The sequence below is a fragment of the Elephantulus edwardii genome, unplaced genomic scaffold (assembly GCF_000299155.1).
Source record: "Elephantulus edwardii isolate Elephantulus edwardi_28Jun2011 unplaced genomic scaffold, EleEdw1.0 scaffold00220, whole genome shotgun sequence".
Lineage (NCBI taxonomy): Eukaryota > Metazoa > Chordata > Mammalia > Macroscelidea > Macroscelididae > Elephantulus > Elephantulus edwardii.
This window is the reverse complement of record NW_006399970.1, coordinates 492,485-506,936: the sequence shown is the minus strand read 5'-3', so window position 1 is coordinate 506,936 and position 14,452 is coordinate 492,485. Positions and strand designations below refer to the sequence as shown.

The window sequence follows — 14,452 nt, the reverse complement described above, 5'->3', positions numbered from 1 at the left end:
CTCTTGCTCATATGTTGTTTCATGAAATTCTTCTGTGTCTTCCAATTCCTTTCGATACAGTGACTCAGTATATTCCTTCCATCTTTTTTTAATATTTCCGGGATCATTTAACGTTCTGCTGAAAGCATCCTTGATTATAGCAACTTGAAGTTTGAATTTGTTCTTCAGTTCCTTGAGCTTAAGATATGCTGAGCGATGGCCAATCCTTCTTCCGCAAGGAGACTTAGCCTGATACAAAATTAGGAAAGGTGTTTAACAGGGTTACATTCTTCATCATACTTATTCAGCCCATATGCTGACCAGATAATTTAGGAAGTTGTACTATATGAAGAACATGGCATCAATTTTGAAGGAAGACTCATTAACAGCCTCAGTAAGCACATGACATGACCTTACTTGCCCAAAGTGAAGAGGACTTGAAGCACTGCAGGCTTCACTTCAACTTAAAGAAAAGTTTTGACAACTGGGCCAGTAAGCAACATCCTTGTTAAATGGAAAAAAAGATAAAAGTTATTAAAAAGTCATTTTACTTAGATCTAAAATCATTACCCATAGAAGCAACAGCCAAGAAATTGAATAACCATTTTATTTCATGGTTTAAACCTGCAAAAGATCTCTTCACAGTGTTGAAAAATTAAGATGTCACTTTGTGACCCAAGGTTCACCTAACCCAAGCCATAGTATTTTCAGTTGTTTCCATGTACTGCCAAAAGAACAAATAAATTTCTCAGAGGAAGAAATCTTAGCAAGAGGTGCATCTTAGCAAGAGGGACCAGCCTGTGAACACCATGTTTGGAAAGGTGGAAGATCAGCGAAAGAGGAGAACCCACAGCAAGATGGATGGACAGTGTGACTGTCTCAGTGTGACTGTCTCAAGTATGCCAGAGATCGCGATGATGGCCAGGCTACAGCAGGTGTCGGATCTGTTGTTCCTAGACCTGCTGTTAGTTAGGATTGACTGCGTGGCACTATATGACTTTTTCTGGAAATACTTCTGTTTTATGACTAACATTGATAGGCATATGACTCCATCCTAGACAACCTCTAGAAGATAATCAAGTTCTATTGCTAATAGTTGATTTAGCAAGGGCAGGAGTCTGCACTAAGGAAATCAGAAAGACAACCCTGTGTTCACACTGCTAAACATTTCATTCTTAAAACAGATCTCTTATAAAGGAGACCTCGTAGCATTGTTTCCTGTGACTAGTCTTGTCTTTCCTTCTTTGTACTCTTTTTGGCTTAAATTCTTCTCATGAATGCATATTCGTGACGTTGGTATGCAGACCTTCAACAAGACGAATTGACACTGACTGTAAGAGTGGCTGAAGTTTGTCGGAGATAATGAGGATGGCACAGGAGGGGCCACGTTGAGATCTGTCGTTCATAGGGTCACTGTGAGTCATACTCAGCTTGATGGTATATAAAAGCAATTGACTGATCTGTCTTAATCTTTTTATGTGAATCCACATGTGTGTTTATGCTGCAAGCACACATAGAAGTAGAATTTTATTTTTTTCCCTGAAAATATATTTCTATAAATATCTAATAATTTTCTTTCTAAGATATTTTTAAGGGAGTGATCACAAGACAATTATAATTATTTAATAATTTTTTTATGAGTTTACATCCTTTACTTTGATAATTTTGTTATCTGATGTCAAGAGAACTCAGGTGGCCTAGTAGAGAGCGAGCTGTGCTGCCACCCCAGAGGCATGTGCTTTGTATGAGCTGGCTGCTCTACGGGCGAGTGATGGACAGTCTCTCTCTTCTTGTGTGACATACGGCCTCTGAAAACCTGCTAGAGAGTAAGCTGTGAGTTGGTTCAGACTCAATGACAGGAAGTTTTAATACTTTTAGTTTTACTTGATATAAATGAAAAAAAATTATTCTCTTACAGAACCTTCAAGAAAAGAATCTTTTGGAAAAATCAGAATTGGAGCAAGCTCTTGAACAATTGACATGTGTTAATCATCAGGTAACCTAGCAAAGTGGATGTGGGTTGTTCTATGTTGTTTGAATGGCTTTTAATTATAATTTTAATATGCTGCATACATTTTTAGATTATAAAATAGTATGCTTATGGGAGTATTGTATTAGTGGTAGGAGTGTTTACTGTGATGACTGAATACTTACTTGGGTTAAAACCATATTTCTACCACTTGTTGCTTATGGGGAAATGGCTTAATGATTCTCTTATTCATAAAATCACATTCTAGTACTTAGCATTTTAAGTTATTGTGAAAATTAAATTAATACATATAAAAATCTTGGACACATATTAGAATCACTCAGAAGACATTAGATAGTATTCTCTTGGAAAAAAACCGGTGGCCGACCACTTATACTCCTGATAGCTTTCTCTGTTGTTCTGTACCATTGAGTTGGAACTGTCCCATAGCTAACTGACCCTCTGCTGGGTTTTCAGAGGCAGCTAATCAAATGGGGAAAGATTGCCTGTCCTTTAACCTGTGGAACAGCTGGTGAACACAGACCGCGTGCCTTCAGGATTGCAACACAACTTCTTGCCATTAGGCCACCAGAGCTCCCTGATACCTTTTTCTAGGATTCTGTTGTTGTGGTGTACTGTAGATTCAGAACCAAACCATAGCTGATTCTTCAGCAAGTTTTCAGAGGCAGTTAATTTCACAGGAGGAGATTACCCATCTTTTTCCTGCAAAGCAGCTGGCCTTGAACCTCATGCCTTCAGGATTACAGGGGGCATTTTAAGAAGAATATTGAATGTACCATGGACTGCCAAGAAAACAAACAGATTCATCTTTGAGAGGGTTAAACCAGGCTACTCCTTGGAGGCAAGGATTCTGGGGCTTCGTCTGACATACTTTGGATATGTTGTAAGGAGAGACAGGTCCTTGGAGAGGGACATCATGCTTGGTAGGGTGGAGGGACAGCGCAGGAGGGGAAGACCCTCTATGATGTGGATTGATTCAGTGACTGGGGTAATCGGGATGGGTGTGTCAGAGGCAATGCGATTGGCACAGGATAGAGCAGGGTTTAGGGCTGTTGTACATGCGGTCGCTATGAGTCGCAAACGACTATGAGTCGCAAACGGCTCGACGGCACATACAACAACAACAACATGTGTGTTTTACCATTGGTAATACTGACAGCGAAGGAGAGGAAGACCCCGGATGAAATGGATTAATATAGTAACTGGGACATTGGTGGTAGGTGTATCGGAGTTAGGGAGACTGGCTCAGGACAGGGAAGGCTTGAGAGCTGCTATACCTAGGGTAACTATGAGTCTCAGACAACTGATGGCACATAACAATAATAATACTTAACATACAAATGCAACACAAATATAGAGGCGTTTATATAAAACAGAAGGGATCATTCCATACCATATGGATTTCTTTTTTCACGATATGCCATGTATATTATATGGTAATTGTGTATTACATCTCATTAATTGATATTCCCCCTTAATCTTTTTCAAGGCTGCATATTAGCAGTTTCTCATTTTAAGTTCCCCTGTTTGTTTGGAGAGTGAACCCAATCTGGGTGAGTGGGTAAGTTAAGGGCCAAGGCCAGTGAAGTGTTTCATTGCTGTCATTACTGCTTTGTGCCGTTGAGTCTCCTTTCCTCTGGGAGCCCTGTGAAGAAAAGGATGAGCATGTATTTCAGAATAAAGGATAGGAAATTAGAGCCCTATTTTTCCAGAATGAAGAATTATCTTTAAGGTGTTGACATCTCTAGATGTTAGTAGGTTGCTTTGGACTCTAATAATAGTAGCTCCATTCCTAGTTATATGCCCTAGATGGATTCAGGAAACTGTGATCCCTGAGCCAAATTTAACTTCCATCTTATTTGTTAACATGAGTTTTAATGGGACACAGCCATATTCTTGTTAATGTATTCCCTATGCCTGTGTAGTAGTCACAACAGACCACAGACCCACAAAGCCCAAAATACTCTCTATTCTTTATAGAAAAAATTTACTAACTCAGCCCTAAACAAACATGTGGCCATGTGTACCAAAAAGGTACCAGTTTATACTGCTAGGAGCATCACATGCTTACTAAAACTTGTTCTAAGTTCTTTCTGATGATCTGATAACTATAACATGACATTTCACTGTGATTTTGAGTTTTCTTTTTAGTGAAGTTGAGAGTATCTTACTTTATTAGACATTTGTAATTTTTTCCTCCATTAAGTGTCAGTTCAGATCATCTATTGATGCTCTTTGGGATCAGTGGAAGTGCAGCCAGGTTGTTTCTTGGAGGCAAAGATGGCAAAGTTCATATATCATAAATTGGATATGAAGCTAGGTGAGGCTGTTTCTTAGGAAGGGACATTATACTTGGAAACATGGAGTGTCAGCAAAGGAGAGGAAGACCCCCTGAAGAAATAGATTGACATGGTGACTTCAGCAATGGGCTCTCGTGTATCAGAGATGATGAAGGCACAGTATAGGGCAGGGTTCACGAAGTAAGCTGTTCATCTAAAGTCATGCTTGACTTGATGGCACCTAACAACAAGATGTGGATGTCAGGTCATTCTCACAATTAATGGCTTGTATTTTTGGTTTCTTTTTGGCTGAAGATAAACATCTTTGATAAAGATGTTCTTGTCTATATTGTCTTTCTTATCTGCATTTTCCTTCAGAAATGAACACTTCTTAGGTCTTGAATAGTGATTAGGAGCTCAAACTCTATAAAATACACTATACTAGGGGACAGGCACAAGAACAATTACAGTAACAACATAATAGAAAGGAAAACGAAAATCAGTTTAGATATCAGTGTGAAGAAATATTTAAATGGTTGTTATTTCTACAATAGCAAAAATGAATGAATAGCTACAAACATCAGCATGTGTGAACCTTACAAATATGTTTACCAGAAAAGCAGGTCACAAATCAAAAGATAATGTTATTACTTTGTTTGCACAAAATTCAAAAGCATGATACGCTAAATGAAAGCAGGGTTTGAGAAATGGTTGATTCAGAATGGTGGTTACTGTTGGCAGAGATTGGAGAATGGTACTTGGAAAGAAAGGTAGAGGGTTGGCAAGAGAGAGAAAGACCCTCAACCAGATGAATTGACAGTGACTACAGCAGTGCACTTAAGTATGTCAGAATGATGAGGACAGCACAGAATAGGATATGTGTCAGATTATTGTTCACAGGATCACTATGAATTGAACTTGACTTGATGACACCTAACAGCATTTATTCTGTTTTCTTTTCCCAGAACTTTCAGTAATTGGATTTAGACCTTTTGAAGAGATCACTGAAAGAATTATTATTTGTTCTCCATTGTCTCTATTGTTTACTCTGTTCTGGGAGGGAGATTTTCTCAACTCTTAACTCTTTTCGAAATTACTGGTTTTATTTCTAATTTCTAAATGTGTTTTCTAGATAAAGGGGGGGGGGAAGAGTTCTTGTTGTTGTGGTAAGGTGTCAGATCTGAACCCTAGCCTAGCCTGGTCTATTCTATGCCATCCTCATCATCTCTGACACATTTGGGCCCATTGCTGCCATCACTGTGTTAATCCATGTCATCAAAGGTCTTCCTCTCTTTTGCTGACCCTCCACCTTCCTAAGCATGATGTCCACTTGAGTTCTTAGGTCCTAGGATATGAACTGCCAGTCTTTATGCTTCACTCTTCCAAATGTTGAGGCTCTTTGGAGTAAATAAATTGGTTGTTTACTGGTATTCTGGGTAGTGATTGTCAACAAGAGTCAGGTCTACTCAGGGGTTAGGTGTTTGGCTGTGCCCAGAAGCCTGACAGTTTGACCTCCCCACCCACTCTGTGGGAGAAAGATGTAGCTTTCTGCTTCTGTACAGATTATTGATTTAGCACCCCTACAGGGCAGTTGGTGTGCTGTCTGGGAGAGACCCTTTTGGTTGGAATTGACTTAATGACAGTGAGTTTGGGTCTTTTCAGGGACAATTGACACTACCTGGAGGCATTTTTGGTTATCTCATTTGAGAGGGACGTGAAAGAGTTCACCGCCTCAAAATGTCTGCGGTTCCTTAGTTGAAAGACTGCTGTAGATTATGATTTTCCCCCACAAGTCAATTAAGTCGCTTCTCTACTCTTACTATTCCCTTTGTCCTTATGATTTTATACTGTGTTTCTTTCTTTACTGCGAATTTTGGGGTTTGTCCATAGGAAAAGGAGATAAAAACATGTCTAGCCAATTTAAAAGTTTGACTGAAAGACATTTATTTACTTATTTAACAGATAAGTCTTGCAGAGGGTGCAGCCTGAGTGCTCTTTGGAGGCAAGAATAAAGAAGCTTTGCCTCACATACTTTGGGCATGTTGCTAGGAGGGGCTATTCCTTAGAGAAGCGCATGATGCTGGGAAGGGTTGGGGGTTGGTGAAGGAGAGGAAGACCTTTGACCAGGTGAATTGACACGGTGAGTGCTGTAAAGGGCTTATATGTGTCAGGAAGTGTGCGGATGGCATGGGATAGAAGAGGGTCCAGATCTTTTGTTGACAGGGTCACTAAGAGTCATGCTCAACTCGACGGCACCTAACAGCATTTCTTAGCTGAGTTTTACTTATTTAATTAATCACTTACTCATTTTTTTCCTACCTAGAACTTCTTTTTGTATATGAAATGAAGTAGGACTATAATATTTTGCTCTCCAATAAATCACCATTGTTTCTACCCTATTTTTTAAAAGCTTATTCTTTCCCTATTTGCCTAAAATAACTACATTTTCTGAGTTCTCTCTCTGTGCAGTTTTTACTCTACTCAGATTATTCTTTTTGTCCATTTCTGTTTGAAATCCTGTTTTAAGTGTAATAGCTTTTTAGTTTGTTCTTTTCTCTTTAGGTATTTTCTCTTTTTTTGCCTAAAGTTTAGAATCGGTTTATGAAATCTAAGCCATTCCTTTTTCTGCAAAAAAAGTTCTCTGAGGATTTTTATTTAATTTAATATTACTTAATAGAAAATTTGTTCTCTTTATAATATTGTGCTCCCAGTTAAGAACATGGTGTATCTTTACAATAAGTCAGCTTATCTTATATGTTCTTTCAGAAAATTTCACCATTTACTTATATAATTGTCACCCATTTTCTGTTTTGAGTCTTTCCTATCCTGTTTTTTAGAATTTTCAGTTGGCTACTGTCCTCTTTAACCTTTTTAATGGTTGTTACGGATGTTGTTGTTATGTGCCGTTGAATCGCTTGAGACTCATAGTGACCCTATGTACAACAGCCCTAAACTCTGCTCTATCCTGTGCCAATCACACTGTCTCTGATACACCCTTACCTATTACCCCAGTCATTGAATCAATCCACCTCATAGAGGGCCTTCGTCTCCTGCGCTGTCCCTCCACCCTCCCAAGCAGATGTCCTTCTCCAAGGACTGGTCCCTCCTTAACAACATGTCCAGAGTATGTTTGATGAAGCCTCAGAAACCTTGCCTCCAAGGAGCCACCCGGTTTAACCCTCTTCAGGATGAATCTGTTTGCTTTCCTGGTAGTCCATGGCATCCTCAACACTCTTCTCCAACACCACAGCTCAAAGGTATTAATTCTCCTTCTGTCCTCCCTAGTCATTGTCCAACTCTCTGATGCATACCAAATGATTGCAAAGACCATGGCCTTTATCAGATGCACCCTAGTCTCCAAACAGACACCATTGCTCTTCAGGACTTTGGAGAGGTCCCTAACAGCAGACTTTCCCATCGCAGTACATCTTTTAATTTCTTGGCTCCTGGTGCCAAGAGTGTTGATTGTGGAGCCAAGCAGATTAAAGTTGTTAACAATTTCAATCTCTTCACCATCCATCCTGATGCTGCCAGTTGGCCCACTGGTGAGAATATTTTTCTTCTTGACATTGAGCCTCAATCCATATTGAAGGCTGCAGCCCTTGGACCTCTGCAGCAAATGCATGAGGTCCTCCTCAGTTTCAGCAAGCAGGGTTGTGTCATCTGCATAACACCAATTTTCCACCAATCCTGATGCTGCATTTCTCCTTATAGAGCCCAGCCTCCCAGATAATCTGTTCTGTGTACAGGTTGAAAAGGACACAGGTTGAGAGAGGACACATCCCTGGCGTATGCGCTTCCCAGTTTTGAACCATGCAGTGTTTCCTTGCTCTGTTCTGATGACTGCCTCTTGATCCAAGTATAGGTTTCGCGTTAGCACAATTCTTTTAAGTTGTTCCATCAATGACACTGGCTGCAATTTTCACCATTTGTCAGCATTCTCATTTTCATGCTGCCTGTTTCGTTTCCATTGACCTAACTTCCTTGAACCTTTCCCCTAGTACTTTCTTATCTTTGCTTTTTGGTAAATGTTGACCACTTGGTCTACTAGTGTCTAATAGTTAAGGAGCTTATTTTATGAGCTGCTGTGTCATTTGGCTGAAAAATTATCTCCTCCTGGAGTTGCTTTGGTGCCACATTTCAAGCATAACTTAGGGCAATCGTTTTAATAAGTCTGGTAAATTTGGTCTTTTTAGAAAAATTGAATTTTTTTAATTGTTCTACCCTCTATTTTGTCCATGGTCAGAATGGTCAATAGTGGAAGCTCTATGTCATCTAGTTCTTCTTATCTCAACTTAGAAGAGGCTGAATATATTCTTTTTTACCTTTCCTTCTATTTGAATGATCCTTGGAGGAGGAGTGAGACATAAATATATATGATGCCAGTTATGATATATAGAACTTAAAGAATATCATGACTTTTAAAATGTTTTATGTAGGTCTAACTGATTTCTTTAGCTTCTTTTAGAAGTATTATTAAAGAATACCTAAGAAAAAATATATATACTTATTAATTTTTTATTTCAATTATAGCTTGAAAATGAAAAATGTGAATTGAAGTCAAAAGTGTTAATAATGAGTGAAACAATAGATTCATTAGAAAACAAAGTAAAACTCCAAACTCAGAAACTTAACAGTGCTGCTGGTGACTCTTCTCAACAGAAAACAGAGGTGAACTCACTTAGGTAAGTCTGTTAAACGTTTTGTGTTTCACTTCTGGGAACATGTTGTGATTATGTCAAGTTCACATCTGTGGCACTTTGGATTGGGCCTTTGAATGGTACTTGTCAAAATAGGTCTTGAGGCAAGATCACTGGGGGACTTTGAAAATGTTAATGTAGAGACTATTCCTTACAATTTTTGGTTTATTCCGTGAATGTGGGTGGATTTTTAATATATTTTTATTTTTAATGTATTTTTAAAAAACATCCTAGATCAGTATGAGTGCAGACAAGTTTTCTGTACACATCTCCTTTAGAAATCTCCTTTAAAATTTCTTCAGATCATTTGTACTTCATTATGTAGGTCTGCTTGAAAATCATGTGTCAGTGAAATGTTGTAAAGTCCAAATATCCGTGTTCTTCTTTTTCTTATTTAATATATATCTCTGTCACTTTACCTTTGTCTCTAAGTAAATTTTAGAAGAATTTTTATGCTGTTTTCTGTTGCTTTCTTTTTATCCCAATTTCTTTTCTTTTGTTATACTCTTGATGAGATGGATAACTCAGTGCCTAGGGTAAAGGTGGCAGGTGTGTCAGAGACAGTAATGTTGGCACAGGATAGAGCAGGGTTCAGAGCTGTTGTACCTAGGGTGACTGTGAGTCGCAAGCAACTCAAGGGTACATAACAACATCATAAAGATACTTATTTATATTAAGACTTGTAGTGTACTTAGTATTGCATTATTATATTCCTAGATCGCTCTTTATCTAGGTAGAGAGTAAACAAAGTGAAGATAAAGACTAGAGGAATGTTGTCCTGGGAAGACATCCACGACAACTATGAAGCAGCCTTTTGATTAGATGCTATAAGTGGATATACTTTTTCTTCTTGTGTTGGTCACACAGAATTTACTTTTGTTTTAGATACAGAATAACTAGGAATTATTTTTCAATTCATCAAGTATTTAAGGAGTCATTTCTCTTGTGTCACAAGACTGTTCTCCACACTAGACTAATGAAGATTAGTAAGATATACCCTTTCTCTTAAGGATGTCATCTCGATTATGATGTTTAAATTGATGCATCATCAAATATTCTACTAAATTCTCTTTCTTAGAAATGAAAATGTACTCAAGGCAGAGAGAGGAGTCCATAGTTTGGTAATTAGGGAAGTACCCTGTGGAGATGATCATTTAGCTAGATATCCAGTGATATTCAAGGCATCCTCAAGTGAGTAAGATTAGTAACTTCATTTTAGAAGGAAGGAGCACTGGAGGGGGGATTGTATAACAATGAAAGAATTATTTTTTTCTTCAAAGAGAAAAACAAACTAGGGGGAGGTATGGACAGGGAGGAAAATGTGCAACAATGAATGAATGAATGAATGGAAAAAAATTAAATGGAAAGAATATGCTGTAAAAAAGTATATATGTTGCATTTAAAAAAGTAAATTATTATTATTTAAATTGAAAAGAAGAAAGAAGGAGCACAGTATATAAGAGGCCATAAAGCATCTAAACAATGGTGAAGTTGGTATGGGAAAATAGGCTAAATTATCAAGCTTATAAAAAATTTTGTATGACACGTAAGAGTGTCTGGATTTTACTTTATAAATCTCAAGAACAAACAGATGTTTAACCTTTGAGAATGCTAACTCTCTTTAACAAATGTAGAAGATGGGTCTGGAATCAAAAGAGACTAATGACAAATAATGGAGATTAAGGATCTGGATTAAAACAGCATGAGTGTGAATACTGAGAGACTAGATTTAGGAGACATGTTTTACCTAAAATCAGATGAATTAGAAGGCAACTTATATATAGAGATGAGAGGGAAATACAGTAATGCATACCTTGTGCACAGTAGACTGGCTCTTTATTGGTTTAGACATTTGTCAATTTAGAATACAGGCAATAAATATCCAATTGGGCTAAATAATTACAATAAGTAAAAAGATAGTAAAGGCCAGAAGAAGAGGATTACTTTGAACAATCAGAAACGGTTTCTAAATTACACTTATGGTAAGAAACAGTCAGAAAAACATTGTATCTGTGACATTAAATCACTCACAGAACTTGACAGTGAGATTGTGGAAAATTGTAATCATTATTTAAAAACAGAAAAACTAATCTAAAGGTGTTTATGAACAGTATTAGATATTGCAAAAAAACTGAATTAGTAAGATAGAAAACAGCAGCTTTACCCAAGGCTCAAAAAAATTAAAAACAGCGTGTTGTTAGGTGCTGTCGAGTCGACTCATAACGACCCAATGAACAAAAAATCTGAACCCTGTTCTATCCTGTGCCATCTTCACACTTCCTGACACACAAGAACCGATTGTAGCAGTGACGTGTCAGCCCACTTGATTGAGGGTCTTCCTCTCCTTTGCCAACCCTTCACCCTTTCCAGCATCATGTCTTTCCCCAAGCAACATGCCTTCAAGCAACGTGCCTAAAGTATGTGAGGCAAAGCCTCATCATTCTTTGCCTCTAAAGAGCACTCGGGCTGCACCCTTTCCTAGACATATCATTTGGTCCTCTTGGCTGTTCATGGGATGTTCGGTGCTCTTCTCCAACACCACAGCTCAAAGGCATCAATTCTTTTCCGGTCACCCTTATTTGTTGACCAGCTCTCAAATGCATAGCAAGTAATCAGAAAGACCATGTCCTGTATCACTTTCCGATTACTTGAAAAAGTAGTGTGATGGGATAGAAAAGTCATAGATCTAATACACAAGAACTAAGAGTCCCAAAAATATATAGCTCAGAAGTAAAAATCACAGGGGGAATTAAGATAAATAACAGCAGATAAAAGTAGGTAATGTCCAATGAAATATTTTTGTGTCTGGTAATAATATACATGATAGAACATTTTCTATAACAGTATTTGCGGTTTATTGGTTTTGGGGCTTTTTTTTTACTTTTATTGAAATAAGTTTAAAATTTTGGGTTTCCCCCCTTTTTTTAAATTTTTTTAATTAATTTTAATGGATATTTACAGAGATTCTGGATTTCTATTCATTCATTGTTGCACTTTTCTCCCTGCCCACCCCTCCCCCCCCAGTTCACTTCTGTCTTTGAAAAGAAGAAAGGAAAATTCCTTCGTTGGTATACAATTTCCCCTGTCCCCCGTCCCCCTCCTCCCAGCCGCCTGCCCCGAGTACACTTTATTATACAACCTTCATTCTGGACTCCTGTGATAACCATAATACCAATCATATATCACCTTTAATCTGTTCTTTCCCTCATCTGTTTCAATACAGTATACATAATTTATCCAGTTTTTCTCAGTCTTACCCCAACCCTCATGTCAGTCCCATTCTACAACAATGGCACTATGCCGTATTTGTCCCTTTGTGACTCTTGTTGCCAGCTTACTCTCTGGAATTTTTATACTTTTCTGGCTTTTCTTTTTCTTTTAATTAAAAGTTTTTCTTGTAATTCTTTTTCTTCACTCTATTTCCATCAAAATATACTTACTCCTAAATATTAGCTTTAAAATGTGCTTTATTCATACCACTCAGTCTCTCAAACCTACGTGCTCATCAACAAACGAATGGATAGAGAAGCTGTGGTATATTCACACAATGGAAAACTGTACTGCATTGAAAAACAAGGAACTCATGCAGTATTATTCAAAATGGGTGACCCTGGAGGACATTATGCTGAGGGGCTTTTTTTATGTACAATCAGTCTTCATACTTGGTGAAATGTGAAATTAGATTAGAGGAAGCCTAGTAACAGTTTATGCTATGCAAATGGTACAACCTTGCTTACTGAAATTGAAGAGGATTTGAAACACTTCCTATAGAAGATTAAAGACTACAGTCTTCAATACAGATTAAATCTCAACATCAAGAAAATATCCTCACCATTGGACCAATAGACAACATCATGAAAGATGGAGTACAGATTGTAGTTATCAATAATTTTATTTTACTTGGATCCACAGCCAACACTCATGTTAACTATAGACTGAAAATGTTGCCTTGGAAAAATTTGCTGCTCAGAACTTCTCCAGAGTGCTAAAGAGCAAGGATGCCAGTTTAAAGACTAAGGTGAGGCTGGTCCAAGCCATGATCTTTTCATTTACCTGCTATGCATCTAAGAGTTGGACAGTGAATAAGGATGACAGAAGAAGAGTCGATGCCTTTGAGTTGTGTTGTTGGAAAAGAGTATTGGATATCCTGTGGACTGCTAAAGGATCTAGACTATCTTGTAGGAAGTGCAACCAGGGAGCTTCTTAGAGGCACAGATGGTGAAATTTTGTCTTATATGTTTTGTGTGTGTTTTCAGAAGGGACCAATTCTTGGAAAATGACATTGGAGTTAAAGAGAGTGAGGCACTCAAAAAAGATGGCTTGATACAATAACTGTCAGTATGCTTGAGTATATCAGAGGTGGTAAGGATGGCACAGAAAAAAGGAAGGTTCAGATAATTTGTTCATGTTGTTGTTATGTGCTGTTGAGTGGCCTGTGACTCTTAGTGACCCTGTGTACAACAGCTCTGAAGCCTGCCTTGTCCTGAGCCAGTTTCACTGACTCTGACATACCTACCCTCATCACGCCAGTTACTGTGTCAGTCCTTCTCCTCTGAAGTCTTCTCCTGCGCTGTCCCTCCACCCTTACAAGCATAATGCTCCTAGGACCAGTCCTTGCTGGCCATGTGCCCAAAATATGTGACATGGAGCTTCACAACCCTAACCTCCAAGGAGAAACTTGGTTTCACCCTCTCCAAGACAGACCTGTTTGTTCTCTTGACAGTTCATGGTATGCACAAGATGCTTCTTCAGCACCACAACTCAAGGGATCAGTTCTTCTGTCATCCTTAGTTATTGTCCAACTCTCTGATGCATAGCAAGTAAATGTAAAGACCATCGCCTGGATCGGGCACACTTAATCTCTAGCCTCATGTCTTTGCATGTCAGCAATCTGGGGAGATTCCTGACAGCAGACTTTGCTAATCTAATTTGTCTTTTGAATTCTTGGCTTCTGGTTCCATGAGTGTTGATTGTGGAACTGAGCAAGCTGAAACTATTAACAGTATCAATCTCTTCTCCATATAACATGGTGCTGCCAATTTGCCCAGTGGTGAGAATCTTTGTCATGCTGAGCTTCAATCCATATTGAAGACTACAGTCCTTGACAAGTGTTTCAAGTCCTCTTTAGTTTCAGCAACCAAGGTTGTGTTATCTGCATATCACAGGTGTTGATGAATCTTCTTCTAATCCTGATGCCACACTCCTCCTGAATGATCTGTTCTACATATAGATTGAAAAGGTATGGAGACAGGACATATTCCTGATGCACTCCTTTCCTGATTTTGAACCATGCAATGTTCCTTACTGAGTTCTGAGGACTACTTTCTTGTTTGAGTGTAGGTTTCACATGAGCACAGTCAAGAGTTTTAGGATCCCCATTTTTCTCAAGATTATCCACAATTTTTTAAATTATTTTTTAAATTATTTTATTTTATTTTATTACTTTTTGTGTGTGTATCGTCAAATCAGATCTGACTGATACAGGAGGAGATTGTTCCTCCTTC

General features: G+C 38.2%; 1 protein-coding gene across 1 annotated transcript in view; it reads left to right on the top strand.

Annotated features, from left to right (window-relative positions):
• Positions 1–14,452, top strand: part of CEP135 (centrosomal protein 135kDa) — a 110,338-nt gene that overhangs the window by 63,289 nt on the left and 32,597 nt on the right. The window contains exons 13-14 of the mRNA XM_006898095.1: positions 1,898–1,975; positions 8,782–8,933. Coding sequence (XP_006898157.1) covers positions 1,898–1,975; positions 8,782–8,933 — 230 coding nt within the window. The remainder of the gene's footprint in view (positions 1–1,897; positions 1,976–8,781; positions 8,934–14,452) is intronic.